We start from the raw sequence: 22,939 nt of genomic DNA, 5'->3' as shown, positions 1-22,939 counted from the left end.
AGTGCAGTAATAGTTACAAATGAGAAATGAAATTTTTTTTGACAAGTTATGGTTAGAACTACAATCCATAACTCGCACAACAGCCATGCAAAGCATAAATTGCACACCAACTGCAATGCTTATAACCTTCAATATTTATACCAATGAAGAGCAACACCTAACAACTAAATGTAATTAAACAACAAAACATAATCAAATGAATTAAAGACAATACATTCTCTCAATGTGGTAAGGGGTAATGTGATATGTAATGTCATCTGTAAGGTGATTTGTAACATTTGTAAAAGCATCTCTTTCATTATGGATGAGGTCTTGATTAGGCCCAGGTGAAATTTAAGGTGAAATTTAAAATACACTAGCACAATTGCCATATTTTTGGGAATTTTGTGTTACATGAAATTCTTAGAACTACGCTAGTACACCATATTAAGTAACCCTGGGCGAAGTACTATGCTACGCTCGCGTAGTTTGCGAAGTTTGCGCTTCTTTGCACTATGCGAATTGCACGTAGCAGAGTGCAAATACGCGTAGTTGTCATTTTTTGCTTGCTCGCAGTCCTCAACGTCAAGTTGGCGACCGCGAGCGAGCAAAATGACATCCCGGCGAGACTTTTTCCTCGTTCGCGATCAGCAACATCAAGTTGCCGATTGTGAGTGTGGAAAATAACCTCCCGGCGAGATTCTCAATGCGGGGAGGTCAGGTTTCTCATTGCGAGTGGTTGCGTATGCTCGCGACCGCTCGCGATGAGAAACTACCAGTCCACATTGAGAAAGCTGCCGCTCGAGTAGAAAATACCTCGAGCGGCAGAAAACTACCACTTGCACTGTGCAAGATGCGGTTTGCACTGATTGCACAGCGCGGACAAGGATCCAGCCCTGTGCAATCAGTGCAAACAGCATTTTGCCAAGTGCACTACGCAGTTCGCGTAGCTAGGCGTAGCTCGCGTAGTGCGAAGTGCACTTCGCATAGCGCTACTACGCGAACTACGCCCAGGGTTAATATTAAGTAATTACACATTGATTTCTGCAAACCTTACTAGTAAGTGAACAGGAATAACATAGATGGGCAGAACGTGAGGGTCTGTTCCTTGCACTACACGTTTCGTTCTTTTTGTATACCACGAAATGCATCCTCATGTCAAAAATTGACTCAAGAACGAATTTCATGCTAAAATATAGCTCTAAATGAAGGAATTATTTTCAAATTTCTCATACCCCTAGTCTTTTGCATTGAATGTGGTGTGCAAGTAACAGTTTGTATGACTGCTGTGAAAGTTATTGATTGTACTCCTAACTATTAATTAGGAATTAGCTCATTTAGGACAGATACAAGCAGCATGTAAAGAGTCAAGTGCAGCAACCAAATCACATGCAAATAGCAGGTTCTGATGACTTAAGCCATCCCACTGAAAGCTTTGTAAACAAGTATAGATGGAAATAGGATAATAAACGTCTGTGCAAGATAGGCATATCCAATGTTAAATACAATTCCATTTGACCATTTTTTTTATCCATAACATAATGCCTTCTAAGGCTTTCCAGTCTGTAACGGTCCTCTTTGTTTTTTTTGGCACAGATTCGCTAAATGCTTTTTTGGCCCATCTGACATCCTCTTTACAAATTAATCCGGGCTGGTGAACAGTACCGGTTTACCCAAGTCACGCAAAACACCTTTGACATATTGTAACCAAGGGATTAAAAAAAAATTAATAAAAAAAAAATATATATATATATATATATATATATATATATATATATATATATATATATATTACCTACTGGCGGTCGCCAGTAGGTATATATAGTTAGGATTTTTTCTCTATGGGATTTTTGAAAATTCTATGTCTAATAACTTTGGCGTTTGTGGACGGAATTGGCTGAAATTTTCAGGAAAATTGAACATTTTGTTTCTGAGCAGCCCCTGAAAATTTGGTGGGGGGGGGTCAAGGGGGGGCCGAGAAAAAAGGGGGGTCCCAAAACGTGTTTTTGCCATGCAATTTTCCATAGGGCGGTTGGCCTCACTTTTAGCTCGAACGGCTGAATGGATTTCCACGAAACTTGGCAAAATTGTAGATATTGTTTGCCCGATGTGCCTTTGCTAGGTCTCAAGATATGTGGTCCTGTGAATTTTGAGTAAATTAGGTTTAAAAAAAGATATATATCTAGAGCCGCGCCCGGTACGCGTACCGGGGAGCGCTTCGGGCGTGCCACGCGACTTGCGCACGGCAAGCTGATTGGTTCTCGGGTGTCTGTAAACATTCGAAACAGTCCGCAGCGGCCGCCATCTTGTGTCTCGGTAGGATTGAGACACAAGAGGTGGCAAAAATCAAAGGGGGGAAATGAGCAAAAGGGGGCAGGGTACACCCCCCTGACCCCCTAGTTTTGATGTGGGGGCCATAAAAGGCTCCCGCGGGTAAAAAAAAAAATTTTAAAAAAAATTGATTTTCGCGGGGGGGAGCGCCCGGTACGCGCACCGGGGAGCTTACGGGGGAGCGTACCAGGAGATAAAAAATGACAGACTTTTTTTAAAAAAAATAAAAACATTTTTTTATAAATTGGAGGTAGTTCTGAAAATAACTTTTTTTTGATTTTGTTGTTTTATATATTTTTTTTTTGTTTTTGTTGTTTTATATTTTTTTAGACTTTTTTAAACAATTTTATATTTTTTTGGGATTTTTGTCAAGGGAAAAACAAAAACAGGGATTCCAAAACTGCTCAACAGGAGCAAAAAATATTGAAAATTTAGGGACTGGCAGAGCAGCGGTGTTGCTGTTTCTTTAGGGCAATCAGTTCAACACTCTGCTCCCCATAGCAGAGCAGTTCGTCACACTCCGTGCACAGAAATTTGATGCCTGCAAACACCGGCTGAATGTTAGGGACCATTCTTCCACGGGGTGGTCCCGAAGGTGTTGCTTCACCAGTGGAGGTGCTGCCGCCATCTGTGGGTACATTCTGTGCCAGCTCTCTGACACTCTCCCTGGCAAAGTTGTTAGGGTCTCTTCTTTTCACATGCCTGATTAAATTAGCATTTCCAAAACTATATTTTTTCAGAGGATTGCCTCTGGATAAAATACTCCCACATATTTTGCAGGTTACTTTGGGAGCGTTGACTTTTTTTGTCCTTCAGGGATGTCATAAAATTTCCAGATGAAATGTTTTTTTTTCTTCTGCTGAGGAGGGTCCTCATCTAAAAATCCCTCTGAATCACTGCTGGATGACTCTCTTGCAGCCATTGCTGTAGATCAGAAAAGTAGGAGATAAACACAGTTCACAGAACAGCTCTTGCTCTCTCCAAGTACAAAGCAATAGTGAGAGAAATGGGTGGGTTTCACACAATTTGGAAAAAAAAAAGTTCTGAACCAATGAAAAGTGTTATTTTAAAGTCACATGGTTTGACGCGCTTACGCTACGCGCCCCGGGGCGCGTCCCGGGGCGTGTATCGTAAGCGCATCGGGGCGCTTACGTTGCGCGATCGTATGCGCTTCCGGGTGCGCTTACGCGGTGCGTCATAAGACGCATCTCGCGGCTACGCGATACGTGTCTTATGACGCAAGGCGTGGCGGCTACGCGATACGTCACGATGTTGTTTTCGTTCGCGGCAATAGCGCTATCGGGACGCTCATCAGTACGCGCCCCGGGGCGCGCCGCAAGATTGCGCTTACCCGTGCGTTCACCTGTCCGCGCCCCGGTAGCGCACCAAAAAGAATAAAAAAGAAAAATGACAGAATTATAAAATATAAAATTCGATTTAAAATGTATTATTTTTATAAAGATTTGCTATTAAAAAACCTATGAAATTCACTGAAAAAACCATAGGTTATAGACCATATATAGTTAGGAATTAGCATTTACAAAGCCTTGAAAATTCACTGAAAAAACCATCGGTTATAGACCATATATAGTTAGGAATTAGCATTTACAAAACCTTGAAAATTCACTGAAAAAACCATAGGTTATAGACCATATATATTAGAGTCTGAAGAGGTTCATCGTATCATCACATGAATGATGTCATCAGTGATGTGATCAGTAATGTCAAATGAGATGTCATCAGTGATGTCATCAGTGATGTCATTTGAGATGTCATCAGTGATGTCATCAGTGATGTCACTGACCATGTCATGAATGATGTAATATGTGACATCATCAGCAGTGGATTGCGGGTGCGCGATATATAGTTAGTGCAACTAACTATATATGGAATTTCAATGGTTTTGTGTGAGTAAAATAAGGTTTTGTAAATGCTAATTCCTAACTATATATGGTCTATAACCTATGGTTTTTTCAGTGAATTTTCAAGGTTTTGTAAATGCTAATTCCTAACTATATATGGTCTATAACCTATGGTTTTTTCAGTGAATATATATATATATATATATATATATATATATATATATGTATATATATATATATGTATTTATAAACTTTTTTTTAACGATTACTGTGACATCATAGGATTTAAGTTGAGTTGCACTGTTTCACTAAGTTTACCTTGTCTGCTGTTGAATTTAAATGGGACAGAATGACATTATCAGTGAGTTTCGTAATATTGTTGGATGTATATCTCAATAATAGTAACTTCTTTCTCACGAGCACTAGTGACTTATATGTGTTTCTCTCACCTTGAACTGTGAGAGAAAACTGTGAAAGTAGAACAGCCCCCCCCCCCCCCGTGCCTGCTCTACTTTCACTTCTCTCCTCTATCTGCCCTTTAAGTGTTTTTTACTCTCTTATCTGGGCTCTGATGCACTCTTTGCTGACATGTGTAAGAACAATGGGCAGATGTTGAAGGCAGTGTTGTTGTGCCTCTGAAACTGAGTTGAGTGACGTCTGCCCTATATAAGACACTAAGTAAATAAGATAAATAAATATAGTGGGATTCCCAATCTTCTCCTAAAGTACCGAAGTCCTGAGGGTTTAATTAGAAACCTGATACCTCAGTATTTATTCCATGTAGACTATCTGAGAAACTGCTTCAATAAGGCCAAGGTCCAGTCTGATACATGCTTTGTCCTTTCTTTCTTTTTACAGTCCTCCTCTCGACGCGCTGGTCTTTGTTGCACCAACTGCCACACGACCACCACCACTCTATGGAGACGCAATACGGAAGGGGAGCCGGTGTGCAATGCTTGCGGCTTGTATATGAAGTTACATGGGGTAGGTGACTAACTCTATATTCTTAAATAACGTTGCATGGGATAGATGTGCGCTGCATGGAATCCCCACATGTAGCCAATTGGGGAAGGCGGGTGCCATCTGTGACATATAGAAATGTACATGGAGTTTACTGCATTCAGTCAAGAGTTTGAAATTGAAAGTTTGAAAAAACCTTCATTATAAAGCAATTTGTTTCTAAATTAAAAAAAACCCGATTCTGTTAAAAAATGAAAAGATTCAAATATGTTCACCTTAACACATTTCAGAATGTATAGTGTTTGTTAGGGAGACGGTAGGGGTTAGGAATAAGGTGTTGTTTAGGATTGGGTATAGGGTTAGTGTTACTGTTAGACGTGGGGATAGGGTACTTGTTAGCGTTATGGTTGGGTTACATTTAAAAGGGTAGGTTTAATGATAGGCTGTGCGATACGGTTCATGTTAGGTATAGGTTTAGGGTTCGAATTGGCAATGGGGCAAGTAGAAGGATAAGGGGGTGTGGTTTAGTTTAGGATACATTACAGAGTGTGGAAATTAAAGGGATTAATGTGAGGAGGTTGCTGAAAGGTTTAGGACAGGGATTCTTAATTTTTTGAATTTGTCGACCCCCATTTAATCATTACTGGTGCCGGGGACCACCTCTGAATCGTTATAGGAATCAGTGGACCCCCACTTAGTCATTACTGAAACCCGGGAACCCCGGCATCAGCAGTTTCGATGATTTGGACCACAAAAAAACAGTCGCGGTCGGCAGTAGGCGTACCTGCAGGGCGGTGACGTGGGGAGGGGGAGGGTGGGGGTAGTAATGTATGGATTTCGGAGTTTAACATGTAAGTAAACATATAAATAAATAAACTAATTTTGTTGCGTGCACTGCATCACATTTGGTGATGCAGTGCGTGCAGCGAAATTCGTTTTATTTATTTATATGTATACTTACCTGTTAAACTCTGTAATCCATACATTACTACTCCCACCCTGCCCCCTCACCCTCCCCACGTCACTGCCCTGCAGGAACTCCTACTGCCGACCGCGGCTGCAAAAAAAAACAGACACAAGTATTCATCAATAAAATACACAAATGATAAAATAATATATTTTACAAACAAATATAAAAAAATTAAAATACATTTTTTAATTTTAATGAGATGATTGGAGTGTCTCTAAATTTTATCAAGGCTACCCATCGTCCAAATTATATTCTCTTTGATGCACTTGTACTGCTCTCATAAACCAAGCTAAGGATACCAACTTAATTTTTAGCCTCAAATTTAAAATTCCTTCTCATTTACAGAATTTGTTTGCACTTCTAGTTTCAGATTTTGCTTCTTTATTTATATACACTTTATAAATTTGGATATAATATTTAAATTTCAAAGCAGTAGAGTTGCACTACAGACCCCCTGAGGTCCACTGAGCAACAGGTTAAGAATTGATTGGTTAGGGTACCTCTTAGCTTACGGTTTTACCTATGACAACAAAATGTAATGTTTGAAAAAAAGGAAAATATTTATACTTTATGGCTTTTCAACTAATTGACAATCACGTAGACTTCATTATTTTCCAATTAGGCATTTCAACTTTTGCCTCAAAATTTTGAGTTTAAAAACTTTTAATTTCAGGCTTCCGGGCTTGAACTTTTGACCGAAAACCATGAATGGGGGGTTAGGTGAGGCTGTGAGGAGTTGTTCTTGAGATTATTCGCTGTAGTCCTAGCCTGGGAGCCTGCAACGGCATCCGTACTGTGAAGTGGTGGGGTGGGGCAGGGGGAACAAAATAAAAAAGACAGAATAAAAAAAAAAAGCATTTACCTGCTCCGTTGGCTGCTGCCTTCCTCCCGATCCTTGCCTCCTTCCAGGAACTGCTGCACACACACTGTGCAGGCTCCCAGCTCCCAATCCCAGCACTGCTCACATACTGGGTATAGCATTCCCAGCATGTGAGCAGCGCTGGGATTGGTCTGAGTGCCTCGGTTCTGTGCTCAAACATTGACTGGGAGCCTGTGTTGGTTGGTTGTATGTTCTTACAACGCATTCCGTTGCAACGCATGCCTTTACCACGCATGCGTTACAACTGAATGTTTTTTTTACGCATAACCTTTTACTCGATTTCTTCCGTGGTGACGTCGGACGTCGTTAAGAGGAAGCGGAAGTTCCTTTCCGTTTCCTCTTAAACGACGCCGTTTTCCTGCACATCTCGACGTTTCTTCTGGTGAGTTTTTTTTATTGGGGGGGAGACCCTCCCAAGCCCCTTTTTTTTTAAATTCTTTACCGCACATGCCTTTACTACGTACCTTGTAGTAAAGGTATGCGTGGTAAAGGCTTTCGTAGTAACCACGCATGCGTTGTAATGCATGCGTGGTGAAGGTATTCGTGGAAACGGCCGCGTTGTAGTGGCCGTTTCCCGTGTTGGTTTCTCCACCCATCTGTACAACACAGCTAGTTCGAGAAGGTGTAAGTGCGCATGACAGGTTGGCTGGCCCTCTGAGGCCAGCCAAATAATCATGCGCACTAAGCAGTGCCCACCACGTCCCCTTCCTCGTTGGTGCTTGCTGCCGGTCACTGTGGCTGATCCCGCCTCTGCCTCGGCTGGCAGGCAGCCTGCAGGATGCAGAATAAAATGATAAGAAAAATATTTTAATATAATTTTATTTATGTCCGTGCCTCTGCTGGCTTTCATAAGCGGGGGTAATGCTCCAACATAACGGAGGAGCCGCCACTGGACTGCGTTCAGAGCCCAAGATGTGTACAGTACATTTTACATAATAGCATGGAGCCTGTGCGCACCATCTGCCAAGGGTGTGTGTCATTTAATAGGGAAGGTCGTGCTCTTCCATCACTATTACAACACTCAAGGGAAGTGACGTCAGACTGGAATATCCCTGCAGATGACAACCTTGCTTAGGCACCAGAGGCCAGACTGTAACATAATTCAGAGAACTTTGCATCGGTCCCCAACTGAGCTAACTCTCATGTGAGGCCTCATAAATACACTTATTGTAATTTTTAGAACACTTAAAGAGAAGAGGGCTGTACTATTCGCGTGTCTCTAAGTATTCAATCTGCGTAGTGACCAATAGTGCAGAAGGTGCAGTTGCACCTGGGCCCAGGGGTGTGAGGGGCCTATTGGGCTCTATATAAAACAGTTTTTTTCCAATCATTCCATGGACTGGAGGGGCCATTTTCCTTGCTTGTATTCGGGCACATGGTACCTTCGCTACCGTTTGTGAAGGACTTGCCCAACTTATGCCAAGGTCTGGTGGGGTCCACTGTAGCAGGAAGGCCTCCTCCCAGATCTGTCAAGTCCCACTGAGGCCTGGTGTGATGGAAATTCCTCCTCTGTCAATTTCAAGGCCCACTGGGGTTTGTTAGGGTGGGATGGTCTCCTTCAAGCTCTGCAAAGCCCTGATGTTGTAGAAATGCCGGCCCCACCCACCGAGCCCGCCAAGGCCCGCAAGGCCTAGTTTTGTTGGAAGGCCTCCACTAGGCCATCCCAAGGTCTGCAAGAGATGTAAATAGCCCATAGTGAAGGACAAGAACCTTGAAGCCACGCGGTCTGGGTAAATAGCAAGCAATACACGAGTCACACACTGAAAGGAAGGAAATGTTGCTAGAAGGGAGTAGCCAAAAACACGAAACCAGTAAAACCTGACTCACACACATGCCACTTAAATGCCCATGCTAACGCCTCTTTCTTTTGTGTCAAGGTGCCACGACCACTGGCCATGAAAAAGGAAAGTATCCAGACCAGGAAACGGAAACCAAAGAGTAACGTCAAGAGCTCCTCAGGTATGCTTACCTTTTACTTATCAAAGATCAGAGGTGTCTCAACCTAGCAGTCCACTGTCCCTGAAAGATAAAGCAGCAACAGCCACATCATTAGTAGTGGCTGGTGTGTCGATAAAGTGGCGGGGTGGGGCGGGGACGGATGATGAAACAAATGTGTTTTTTTTAAAATACTTACCTGCTGCATCGCACCCCTCTCCACTGCACGCACATGTTATGTTATGTTATATTTGTGCTTCTATAGCGCACGGCCACTCCATTTGGAGCATCCCGGCGCTTTTTCGAAGGTACTCACAGGCTCCCAGAGTGCAATGCGGCCAATCCTGAACCTCCTTTCATGCTGCTGAAAGCAGCATCAGGATTGGCCTGAACACCAATGATTTGTGCTCCCAGTTAGACTTGGAGCCTGTGCCTGCTCTCTCCAACCCGGCAACACAGCTCACTTTGGAGAGAGCGCCCCAGGCGGCCGGCCAGACCGTCATGAGCACTGAAAAGCAGTACAACCGATCCTCCACCGCCCTGTCATCCCCTGGTTCCACCCCCAAGCCTTGGCTCCGAGTTAAAAAATAAAATGATATTATATCATTGTTTAATTTTTTTGGCTGCTGGCAGGTGGGGCAGCTCTCCTCCGCCATAGCTGAGGAGCCGCTGCTGCACATTATGCCAGACTTCTGAAACAATGCCATGGTTAAGGCAGATTCAGCCACATATCATGATAACTACAAATCCAGTAGGGCTTGTAAAGTCAGTCAACTGCAGGCTGGTACAGAGGAGGCCGAGTCAGACTTGCTCGGTCTCTAAAAGACCAGAAAGGGCTGTTGCAAATCAGTTATTTATATGTGACTGATTGTATCTCAGCTCTACCGGCCTTCCAATGCCATCTCGTCCTAGGTAACTTTTTTATTTCTTGGTGAATTTTCCATACCTGGGCACTCAAGAAGAAATAGTTTCATTTTTCAGCTGAACTCCAGAATGCTCCAACAATTAAGATTTCTCTTGAGCAGTTTTGGAAAGGCAAACGATCACGATATTACACTCTGGAAAATGTAGAGACATTATCTTAAGGTGAAACATTCCTGAAAAGTGCAGACTGGTTAGTAAATGGCTAAATAACAGTAACTTGGAAAGAGTTATGGATGCAACATTGAACAGTTAATGTGATTCGTAGTTGCAGAAAATTGTATTAAAGTGTACAGCTTTTACATAGGACATTAGAACTGTAGGTTCTCAGGGTTTTTAAGATTTCTAAGTTTAGGAGATAGTTTACCTAGGGCAGTGCTTAATTTGTAATTTGCAGCTTGCACCAAACATTGTCCCAGCCATGATGCCAATAAAAATAGTAACAACACAACCACTAACCTCCACACTCCTACAAGAGTGACAATTCGAACTATTTCAGGCTCCCAAATCTATAAGAATGCCTTGGGAGGCAGGTAATAGTCATTTTTAACTCCTTCGCTGCGGCGGCTATTCCGCCGCAGCGCTAAGGGGGCGGGGGGCCGCGCAGCGCTCACACGCTGGTGACGGAACCGCTCCGTCACCAGCCTCGGGTGAGCTGTGCTGATGACGGAGCGGTTCTGTCATTGCCCCGCCCGCTCAATAGAACGCGCCGTGCAGGCGCAAAATCAGCGCTGCGCAGGTGCGTCGGGCGGGCGACGCACCTGCGCACCGGGCCATGACGGAACCTCTCCGTCATCAGAACAGCGCCACCGCGGCTGATGACGGAGCGGTTCCGTCATCATCATCGATGTGGTTAATGAATATAGCATTAATAATTTACTGTCGTAGTCATCTCTAAATTAGCTAGACAGTGCCACCTTGTGGCAGGCTGTCGCAAGCGCTGGTGCCGACAATAAAGTGCCAATGCCGAGCACCGGAAACCACGGCTCAAATTAGGCACTGGCGTAGGGATCTGGGAGATGCAATGACGTTTCCAGGGTGACACGTTTCAGTCAATTGAGGAACTTAGAGTCACAAACTTCACTATGGTTGTGCTTGAGGAAAGTGCTAGGTGTGGATGATTGTACTTGAGGAGAGTGTTAGACGGAGTGTTAATCGTGGAGAAAGAGATGGGCATGGAGTGCTATGTCAGAGGAGAGAAATGGAAGTGAAGAGTTATGTCAACAGCGAGTGACTGATGTGGCGGATGTGCCGGAAGTGAATGGTAGACAAGGAACCTGGTGCCATAGGAGAGTGAAGGGTTTTGAGTGGGGAGAGAGTGATGGACCTGGGAGGGCATGCTTTGGGAGAGTGATGGACTTGGATGGTTGATACTTGGCAGAGTGATAGACATAGAAGGTTGTGATTGTGGAGAATGGGTGGAGATGGGCCCTTTTCAGTGAGAATGATGGACATGGAGGGCTGTGCCTGGGAAAAGTGATTTGAGGGAGATTTGTTCCCAGGGAGACTGACAGATGTGTTTTTTGGATCTCAGAAAGATTAATGGATGTGAAGGGTGGTGTCTATTGATGAGTGGTGGACAAATAGGTTTATGCCTGGGTAGAAGTGGAAACCTATGCTTGTAAGAATATTAGGCACAAAAGGGTGTGGTTGCGGAGAGTGGTAGAAATAGTCAGTGGGGACTCTCCCACCACAGTTTGTCTAGGGATCTCATCATAGCAGAGGTGTCTGAATTTTGTAGCATGTTCTCCAAATCTGTGTCCGTCTGTAGGATGCATCCTCAGTGATGTAACATGTTTACTATTTCCAGGACGGAGACCCTCTTCATTCTTTATGGTTACTGGTTTCTCATGTAGGGGTGGATACATTTAGCAGCAGGTTCCTTTCTTGGGCGGAAGAGTGTCGCACCATTTGCTGGCGCAGCGGTACACACAGAATAATAAAATGGTCATTACCATTTTATTATTCTGTGTGCAGCCAACCTGCTCGAATGTGAGGGTGTGGGAGGGCAGATTTCTGCAGATTGCATGATGTCTCCCGGGGCTCAGTGTGTATGTCAGATTATCGAGCTGTCTACAGCCGACCTATCCGGCATTTCAGGCCCACGAATCCCAGGGCTGAGAAACAGCAGTGTGATTGCTGACACAGTCTCTAAATGAGTGCTGGGTTAGCCTGCTCCAACCAATCCTGGAGCTGCTCTCATGCTGAGAGCAGCTCCAGGATTGGTTGGATCTGTGCTGCACTTGGAATGAAGTCCTTCCCTTTCCTTCCTGCTCCTCATCACCCCAGGATCGGTGTGGGGAGAGGAGCACTGGATGGAGGGCCCCGTGGCCAGCACCATTTATTAATTTTGCCAGCCGCCACTGGATGAATTACAAGACAGGGGCTTACACAGAGAAGATGCTGCCACAACCTCTCTGTGTAAGCACTTGTCCAAAACATATGGGCTGGTGCCCTATTTTCAGGTATGCACACAGAAGGTACACATCTGAGATATGTTAGGTAGGTGGAAAATTGAACACGAAGGGTATCACAGCTTTTCTAAGCTACTATTTATTCTATTTGCAGGGCCAACAACATCAGCCACAAACTCCCCGGCCTCCGTCACGCACTCCGACACCATCACAGTGGTGAAGACAGAGCCCAGTGGCACATCGCAATACTCTGGGCATAGCATGGTACCATCATCACAGGTAAGGAAAACAGAAATGATCCTGTGTGTCCTGGCTTTTAGTTAACTCTCTGGAGTACTCTAAGGGAAAGCATGGGTCTCTCTCTCTCAGGCAAGGATCCACAGGGGGCCTTTGTGGTGCCCTGATTTCACACTACAACTTTGCAGTACCTCAAACAAAGTTACATACAACCACATGCCACGATTTAAGATAACAAAATACCAAGGATAAAAACACGCACCCACATACAAACACACACAAACAAATATATCACAGGAATAATAATCAAACCCATGAGTCATTATTTTCACATTATCCTCTATTCAGAGATCCAGTGGCGTAACAAAACTTGAGGGGGCCCCCTTCTAGGTACATGGAGGGTCCCCCCTTCGGACACAATCAGGAACTATCAAGTCAAGATACTGTGCTGAGGGAGACCCTGGAGCCTGCCCCCACCCCTCCCCTGCCCAGCCAATTAACCCTTTGTGTGCTCGTGACGGAACCGTTCCGTCACGAGCCTCGGGTGGGCTGTGCTGGTGATGGAACGGTTCCGTCGCGGTCCGCTCGCCACGCATGCGGGGCGCGAATTCCGTGCCTGCGCTGACGTTCTAAAGAGCAGGCGGGGCCGTGACGGAACCGTTCCGTCACAAGCACAGCTCACCCGAGGGCCGTGACGGAGCCGTTCCGTCATGAGTACGGGAGCGCCGCGCGGCCCCGCCTCCCCCTTAGCGCTGCGGCGGAATAGCCGCCGCAGCTAAGGGGTTAATCAAAAGTCTCTGCTGAGCTTCAACATATCCCCTTGTGTTGAGGAGCATCCTCATGAAAGGTAAACAAAACCACAACATTCTAATTGCAATCAGGGCCCATTGCTAGCTAAAAATTGCAGGCAGCAGCTTTAGAAAAAACTCTTACCTTTATAGACATAAATGTATTCTTAACTTGACAAAACATCTTATTGCACATCAAAGCCATATTTCTGGAGCAGACTCCTCAGTATCCAATACACTGTTGATTCCTACTCCATTATCACCTCTGCCAAACTACCACTGAATGTATTCATTTGAATGTGCCTACTTACTCTAGCAGAAGGCACAGCACAAACAGAGCTATTACCCGAAGTGCAAACCAGTACAGCATTGTTACAGGTCTGTGTAAGGTGGTTTCCAATCGAGGTCTGACAAACCTTCACTAAACTCCAAAAATGTCTCAAGTGAGATCTTTTTTAGTATATGCCTAACAACCTGAAGCATATGCATCACCCAGGTAAGAGCCTGAAGAATGTCACTGAAGAACTTATAAGAACCCATTAAAGGAGAGAATGTTTACATCTGTTATTAAAACTGTGAATCAGCAGTTCAACAAAGATCTTGTTTTCCTTCAAAGATATCAAAGAGCCATAGACACCTTAAAAGTGGTAACCTGGTTTAATACAAACAAAATATTGTGCAAACTCCACTTAAAGGGCAAGCGGCGATCAGACGAGACAAAGCCTTCTCCAACAAACGGCTGACAAGGCAAGCAACAAAACTTCAAAATTACCCAGAATTAAAAAAAATATCACAATACCTACAGAAACAAAAAACACAATGATCCCATCACAAAAACTGGTTGCTGACCTATTGTGTTTCTTTGTTTATAAAGTGGAGTCAATCACGGGAACAATTGACATTTAACTACAGCAGACCATGCATATGAGACCTCAACACCAACCTTTTCAACTCTTTCCTGCATCAGTAGAAGCCTTGACCAAAATAGCTAAGGACTATCAAAGCTCTATCACCTCAAAAGTATCCTTGTCCGGCTAATTGCATGAAAAAACAAAGTGCCACCACAATCTGATTCTAACTTACAATGTTAACTCATTACTTCATCATGATTTGGTCTCTGACAAGTAGAATTTGGATGCAAATGATCTGTCCATCTAATGCTTCATCTTAAATCTACCAACTGAGACAAAAAACTATAAAGAGCCGTGAAGAGTCAGGATTTAGACCAACAAGAGCCACCAGCGGACACTCATCACCATATCTGAGGAGGTCTTTGGAACCCTTGATGATACACATCTCGCAGCTTTAATACTGATAGACCCCTCAGCATCTTATGACATTTTTCATCGTAGCTTCCAACTCCATCGCATTAAAGACTTCACGGGTGGTACAGGGCTTGTCCTAGATAGTCCGTGGATCAGTTTACTTGGGTAACCAAAGGAACACCAAGAGGCATTCCCAACGAGAAGCGAAATCCAAATAGACAAGTTTTCTGATTTTTTCTAAAACTCCCCACAAAGGGGGCCATCCAGAGTTCCAATGGTAGTGAGTTCCAGCTTTCAGGGTCAAAATAACTTGAAGTGCAACCACCAATTTTTGGTTTTTTTAAATGTTGAAACTGTGGCCCATTTAGCAGCAGCCGACCTAGGATAACGTGTTAGAGCATGAGGGGTAACCATAGCTTGCAAAGGCTGGGCCTTAACTGAACAGTGCCATAAAACAGTAACAGAGATACTTGAAAGTGACTCTCTGTTTCACCGACAGCCAGTGTGACTTCTTAAGTGTGGTGCTGATAGAAGCTCATCTTGGAACTCCAAGCAGTGTCCGTGCTGCCACATTCTGCACTGATTGGAGTATGTTCAATCGCGTTTGGGTGACCCCAAATTAAGAACATTGCAGTAATCCAAACGGGATATGACTAGAGCCTGAATTACTGTATGCTGAGCATACTCTAGGAGAAAATTATGAACTTTTTTCAGAGATCTCAACATTCGAAGACACTTGCCTGCAAGGGCAGTGATTTGGGCATCAAAGGAGAGTTTCTCATCAAGTCAGATGATCAAATTCTTGACGTTGGGAGCTGGTAAAGGACCAAAAGTGTCTGGCCACCAAGCATTGGACCAGATATTGATGTGTTTGCCTAATACAAGAACCTCAGTTTCCAGTGTTAAGTTTTAAGCAATTGTGGACCATCCACAAAGCAATGTCTGCCAGACATGTGCGAAGGGAGCAGGCTGCTTCTTCATTACTGTGAGCCAAGGTGATGGCAAGCAGAGCGTCATCAGCATATGAAATGATAGTGAAACCCTGTTGCTCAATAATTGCAGCCATGGGACTGATATAAGTATTCAAAAGCGTTGGGTTCTATGATGATCCATCCTTGCTGCAGGGAACGAATCGATGACTGAAAGGGTTTTTGTGTCACCTGAAATGTGCATTCCTGCAAAAAGGAATACAGCCATAGCCATGCATTTGCCACTAATGCCACTGCTCCAAAGCTGCTTAATTAAAATATTATGAGATACAGTACTAAATATGGCCACATTGAGGTCCAGCATGAGAAAGGCTGTTCTCTAGCCCTCATCCATAATCCACCTAGCAGATTCAGAGGCTAGCAACATAGCAGACTCTGTGCTGTAAGATGGACAAAAGCCTGATTGAGTTTTGAACAGGAGCATATTATCTTCCAAAAAACTGGAGAGGTGCCTATTCACATGTTTATCTGCCAATTTGCTAAAGAGAGGCAAGAATGATATAGGTAGATAATTATCAGGCCTAGACAGGACCAAACATGTATTTTATTTCAACAGAGGAACCACCATGGCATGTTTCCATTGTTGAGGAACATAGCCAGAGGACATGGAGAGATTAATCACTTCACAAACAGCAGATTGGATAATCTTGCAACCCTGTTCCCAAATGGTGGGGGAGATGACATCCGCCAGTGAGCCAGATTTAATATTAGAGCAGAGAGCAGTCAGTTCTGTAGATGATAAGGGACAAAATTGTTCTAGCTTAATGCTAGTGACTGGTGAATCAGCCCACATCTTCAATGTGGTGACATCTGGCTTATATAGGAAAGGAGAAGTAGATACAGCGATAAACGGTGACAATGCCTACAGCTGAAATAATAAGGTACTAAAATGCATGTACAAACTCTTATGTGGATTTTAATAGCTAATGGAACTGTCTAATACTTGCGTGCAATTAAAATCAACTAAAAAGTATTTACAAAAAAACAAAAAGGAAAGGAGAGGTAGATTTTCTCAACTTTTTCCTCAAAAAGGAAACAAGTACATTTCAACTCTCTTCAGAGGGCAGAGAAGAGGGTACCACAGAAGATAATGATATAGGAGTGTTTACAGTCTGGAAGACTTCCTGTGATGAGTTATTAGAAGCTGAGATATTCTGCAAATAATATATCCGCTGTGTTTGAGCGATAAGCAGAAGGTATGTTTTTAGAGCCAATTTGTAGTTCGCCCTAACACAGGGGGTCATAGTTGTTCCCCAGTGGTGCTCAAGACTCTTTAAAAAATGTTTTAACCAAAAATAGTTCCGCGTTAAACCACCCTGTCGCTGGGCTTTTGTCTTCCGGTCTACCAGGGGGACCATCTGGTCAAGAGCGTCTCTTAACCAGCTATCCAGCTGGGTACTAGCTTTACTTACATTAGGATCCAGGGTCAAGCTATTATTTTCCAAAACCTGCTTGAGCCTTTCCGGAGTAACTTTAGACCATTTACGGCCCATACGGGGGCAAGGGGAAGGATCGATGGTGTCCTTACACCAAATAGATTTATAGGGATGGCCAAATGATCTAACCACACATCTGGAATGGGCGTACAAACTTCCATTGTTCCCATATTGGTTGATAGGGGCTCAAGAATATGACATCATTTATGTGTGGGAATAGATATTCACTAATAAAGCTGTAAAAATGTTAGATCACACAGTAAAGCATAAGAAATTTGGCAGCTCAGGTCATCAAAATGAATATTAAAATCGCCTATACCATCAGGTTGGAGTACTGTATTATGAGGTGGGATAGTGTCTGCTAGTAAGGTAGCAAAGCTAGATGCCGGCCCCAGAGGGCAATAGATAAGAACTCCTGACACTGCAAATTTTTGGAGAGAGTCAAGGCGAAAAATGAAGCATCACAACCTTCAGGAGCTAGGTCAGAAAGAGAGCATTTAAGATAATTTAAAAAAAGTAATGCCAATTCCTTCCCCTCTCGGTTGTAGCATATCTTGCCTAACAGCCGTGTAACTTTTCGGAATGGCCTGGAGTATATTGGGGGAGGAATCCTCATTTAGTCATGTGCCGGTTAAGGAAACTGCATCTGGCCTAAGTTCCTCCACCAATCATGTATTTCAATCTTATGCTTAGCCAGCGACCTACAGCTCAAGGAGAGAAATGTGAACGGATCCTGTTCTGAGAGCGCTCTGTTCTGATTAATAGTAATTGCTATGGACAAGAGGGTTGACAGTGCAAAGCCGCAGTGCCCGCATCTATTGTCCAAATTCCCCAGATTTAAGGACCCATTCCGACAAGGTCAGGGTGTTGGTACTTTTAGATCGCTTTTAGTATAACATATTGATATTAGCCTGTGAGGACCAGGGTTCCTGGCCCCTTGGCTCTGTTCATGCGCGGGCGGGTGTAGACGGACTTGCCTTTGGTGTGCCTTTGGCGTGCCAGCGGCACGCCCGGTATATGCGACCGCTGCATTGCTGCACTCCACCCCTGCTTTTGCAGCCAGCCTCCATTGACACTAGAGCGCTGACCAAAATGGTGCTTAGAACCGTCCCCAACCACTTGAGTATCAGAAACCACTGCTGATCAACATCCTGCTTCCTTCCTCCTCAGTTTTTTTAAAACAAGCCCCCAAGCTATTAAAAGCCCTCAAAACGATGTGGAATAAGAACAAAGCGTCCTCGGAGTCGTGCTGACAGGCGACCTCACAAAGATAAAAAAAACACTTTAAAAATCATTACAAAATAGCATCAAGTCTTGGTTCGTGGGCGTTTGTGGGCGGTCTTCAAAGGAAGGAAGGGGGTGTTTAAAGCCCAGCGCAGCCCAGCGCAGCAATGTGATGCTCCATCCCTTCACCTGCTGCTTCAGCAGGCATGATGCAGACCTGCAGATGTAAAGGGCTGTCTCTGCCCTTTTTTGCCTCTTGAAGAAAACAACCTTTCTAGCTTCTTATTGCACCTAATAAAGAGACTTTCACTTGCCTCAAACTTTGCCCATCATTAAAAAAAAAAAAAAAAGAACAGCAAGTCTGTTAACAGAAGTGCAACATAAGGCATGTTAGCAGCAGTAGAAAATAAAGTGCCCTAGTACGAGTTCAAATTTACCACAACAAGCAATCCACTGACGGCCGCCCAGTGCCTCTACTTGTAGCCAGCCTCAATAGACACTAGAGCGCTAAGGCGATGCTTAGAACCCTCCTCAATCACATGGCTATCAGATGCCACAGCCAATCAAAGTCCTTCTGTTGTTTTCTCCTCTATCTGCTTTTGGCATACCCATGAATTGCTATTTGTTCGTTGTTGTGCCATTTAGAAATAGAGGGTTTTTATTGGTGCATTTGGGTCTGATTCTCCCGCCTGTGCATGCTAGGGTCACGCCCAGGCAATTTCACTCATTGTTTGCTTGAGTTAGCCATCCAAATATGTCTGGAGCTCCTCCTGGTCATCCTGATCTGCCTTTTTATTTTGTATGCTATCAACATCGATTTAGGCTTTCAGGCCGTTTCACGGAGCAATGCTCTGTGTGGCACCTGCAAAGCGGCAAATTCTGTCCAGTGGCTGTTGAGCTATGCCAATAGCTCTAACAAAGAAATGAGAGACATATTGCATTTCTAATGCTTGTTTTCTGAGGCACTGAGAAGTAGTTTGCAAGTGGCAGGCTGTGCATAATCACCAATGAAGAAACAAACAAATGGACAAAATTAAATCAAGGATCACAAATGTATTAAAAAGAACTGATCTAAAATAAAGAATGTTTAGCAGTAATAATCTTACTGAAGGAATTCTTCAGAGCAGTTGAAGCGATAGATAAATAATGTGTGATCTTCTGTAAATCTGTTCTCTTAAACGCCCCTTTACTCTGCTCCAAAGAGTTGTTGCTTCCAGTCTAGATTGCTTTAGCATGTCTTAACTGTGTGCAGAAGTTACAATCCAACTTCTCAGATCACTGAGAGACATTGTGAAACAACCATTCCTTTGCTGATCCAAAATACCCCTGGATGTGTGATATTGTTACTGTTCGCCACCCTAGAAAGTTCGGGGGCTCCAATTCCTCTGCCTGTCAGGGGTCTCTCCAGCCAGAGAGAAGGTATCAAAAGCTGCCTGAATTGAATCTCCATAGCATTAAATTAAACTACTCATTGTGCTTGCATGTGCACACAGGAGCAAAAATCCATTGAAGCTTATTTTTAAGATTATTTAACTAAATAAGGGGAATAGATGAGCCATGAATGACGACCTTGGGAACTGAGCTATATAGAAAATACTAGTCCTCTTCTTGAACGGTAAATAGATTGACACGGCAGCTCGGGACATCCATCAATTTTGCCATACTCTTCAACGAACACACGGTTGAACACTGATTCAATGCACAAGCACCCTCGGGTATATAACTCTGTTTCTTACCTCCATCCAAGTGCTCTCTGGACATGATCTACTAACAGTAGCTACTGGATAGCAATGGGTGGCCCTTGTGGGTAGTCATGCGCTTTTATAAATCCGAGAATAGAATAGAATAGATTTTATTGTAGGATCCAAATAACACCTTACAGAAAGTCAAACAGTCATACCATCTTCACATATTTGGCCATATTTAAAAATAAGGGAATTTCAGACTGGTACTAGTCTACCCCACAAACCCCGCGAGATACTGCTTAAAGATCCATCCCCCAAATTATTTTACATGGTTTTTGCTTTCTTTGTCATTGATGTAGATTGTTGTCTGTATAGTCCGAGAAGTTGTATCCCTCTGCGCTGAGTCTAAACCCTGTCTCTTTGTGCTTTTCTTCCTTAGGGTCAGACCCATGCAGATGACCTTGCAAATGGTCCCCCAGAGTTGAAGTTCATTCCCGATGAATATATCTTCACCTCCACGCCAATGAATCATCAGTCTGGATTTAGCGTCCCTTTGCGTCAGGAGTCCTGGTGTGCACTGGCTTTAGCGTAAGACATTGCCTTTACAAGACTGTTTGTCACAAGCACTGCCTTTCCTGTGAAAGAGCGAGCACAAGTCAAGAGCTGCTGGGACTGCCGAATGAATAGCCATGGGGTTTTAGATTCAACAGCGACTGGGACTCAGCGGTGGTTGAGAACGTCAACGCAAGAGCTGCTTGGATCGTCAACTCGACAGCCACTGGGATATGACTCAACAGCTGCTAGGACTGTCGGGGACAAAGTGAAATGTGATACTTCAAAACAGATGAATCTGGGACATGGTTTGACAGCTTGGCCAGGGTTTGCAGCAACCAGTGAAGTTCTATTTTCACAACTCTTTGGGTCTCGACTTCCTTGAAAGAGACAAGTTGGGCACCTCTTTTCTCAGAGGGCTTTCTCAAAGGGTTCCTTTTTCACCATAGAAAAATGTGTTCACATCATCGTAATAAAATGGAAAAGGTGTAGCAAACCTCACACTAGCCAGAGTGTATCTTCACCCTGAGATTTGCCAACTCTGCTTGCGTATTCCAGCCTTCGAGGCCTCTGAGAACTTTCCAGAGTCTACAGCTCACCAATGACCTCATGCAAATTTCCAGTGGCAATGTACATATTAATGGAATCAAATGGTGTGTGGGTGAAAGCATACTTTTTGATGAATAGGAAAGTGATGCCACTTGGGTGGCTTTCTTTGTTGATCACTATGCAATGTAGTATTATAGTTTATTTAAATAAATGTCATCAGGATCCGGCCACTTACTCTCAGAACAAAAACAAGCCTCTCACTCGAGAGCCGACAACAGGTGTATTTGGGGCCTGTACAGTAAACCCAATGGAGACCCACTGAGACCCCTAATCCCCTGGCAACCTCCACCAAACTCCTATGCTCCAGCGACCCTATCCAAGACTCCCTGGTTCCTGTGGCCCAAACCCACCCATAACCTTCTCCCCACACACCCATACTTTCGGACCACCATCCGCCTGAGACCCCACCCTCCTGAGTCGCACATACTTTAGAAATCCCTGCCACTCCTGGCCCCCACTGTCCATGACCCCAACCTCCTGAGACCACCATTGAGAACCCAACCTTCGTGAGAACCCAACATTCAGGAAACAAAATCCTAAAACCCACAAGCCTCCTCAGCCTCTAAACTCCTAAAGCCCCCACACTCCTGAGACTCCCACACTGCTTAATCCCCAGTCGTCTGGATCCCAAACCTCCTGGTAAAGTCTGAGTCTGAGAGTTTAGTTTCAAATCTGCACCCACTTTTACTTCCCGCCATGAATTTCACCCACCAATTTTGTAATGATTTCATTCTATGACTACTTTTTATAAGTGCAATTTATTTCACTTTCCAATAAAGACCAATAATATGTCATGAAGTAATTTAATTTTATTAAGAATGTTAACAGATTTGCCTTTTGATATTTTTATTGGTTTGGGCATAAATAAATATTCTTTTAAATAATTTCTGGAATTCTTCTTTATTTGTGCATGTATGTAACAACACTGAACATAATAAATAAGGTAAAAGGACAATGGGTCCTGAATGAACTCATGAATATAAATTGTCTGAGGAGTTCAAATTCACCTTTGGAATTCTAAAGGGTGAATTTATACTTCTGGGACTTATTGCACAATATGTTATAAAAATTACTTGGGAGTAAATCTGCTTCCTTGGGCAAGGATTGGGTGTTCCCTGGAGGGATGCCTTCAGAGATTTATTTATCACACATCAAAATTGCAAGAGGATTGGATCTTTTCTGATGTCAATCAGATCCTGTGTGCAAAAATATGGAAGACCTGCATAATGGTTTTTTGCCTTCTTATCCTTTTTGTCTGTAGTCTATAGAGATGCCATGGCTCCTGATGTGGCTGTATCAGAAAGCGGTGCTTCGTTTGTTAGCCAAAAAACTTGTGGTGCCATTTCTGATGGCTTGGTAGGTGATACAATTGAGCTTGAAGAGTGGTTTGTGCTCGGAAAAGCATGTTGCTTACGAAGAAATATGGCTCTAAGTGTTGAACAAGAATCTTCAGAAATAAAGTAAAGTGCCTATTTAGTCATTAAGAACCACAAAACGTTTGGGATCTAAGTTGGAGAATAAGAAATTACATCAAAGAGCTGTGCCAGGTACACATAGAAAGCTAAGCATTGAAATTGCATAAATGAATGTTAACCAAGTATTAAGAAGATATTAATCAGCAATCAATCAGCATTTGTATAGTGCAGCCCTACCACCGCTAGGGATATCTGGGCTCTGTGGATGCGACATCAGGATAAAGGTCAGATCCGGGCAGAAAGAGGCAAAATAAAGGACAGAAACAAACAGAAAGAGGGAGAATAAAGGCAGAAATGGGCAGAAAGAGGCAAAATTAAGATCAGAAATGAGCAGAAATAGGCAAAATAAAGGTCAGAACTGGGCAGAAAAAGGCAGAATAGAGGGCAGGAGCGAGCAGAGAAGAGACAGAAAACCAAGCAGAAGAAA

The 22,939-nt window shown here is 43.6% G+C and overlaps 1 protein-coding gene across 1 annotated transcript in view; it reads left to right on the top strand.

Moving 5' to 3' along the window:
* The window catches only part of GATA5 (GATA binding protein 5), a 104,703-nt gene extending 82,782 nt beyond the window's left edge, over positions 1–21,921 (top strand). The window contains exons 4-7 of the mRNA XM_078651607.1: positions 5,031–5,156; positions 8,860–8,941; positions 12,407–12,531; positions 20,316–21,921. Coding sequence (XP_078507733.1) covers positions 5,031–5,156; positions 8,860–8,941; positions 12,407–12,531; positions 20,316–20,468 — 486 coding nt within the window. The 3' untranslated portion in view covers positions 20,469–21,921. The remainder of the gene's footprint in view (positions 1–5,030; positions 5,157–8,859; positions 8,942–12,406; positions 12,532–20,315) is intronic.
* The last annotated feature ends 1,018 nt before the right edge of the window (positions 21,922–22,939 follow it).

The sequence above is a fragment of the Lissotriton helveticus genome, chromosome 7 (assembly GCF_964261635.1).
Source record: "Lissotriton helveticus chromosome 7, aLisHel1.1, whole genome shotgun sequence".
Taxonomy (NCBI): domain Eukaryota; kingdom Metazoa; phylum Chordata; class Amphibia; order Caudata; family Salamandridae; genus Lissotriton; species Lissotriton helveticus.
This window is presented reverse-complemented; position numbering and strand designations above follow the sequence as displayed.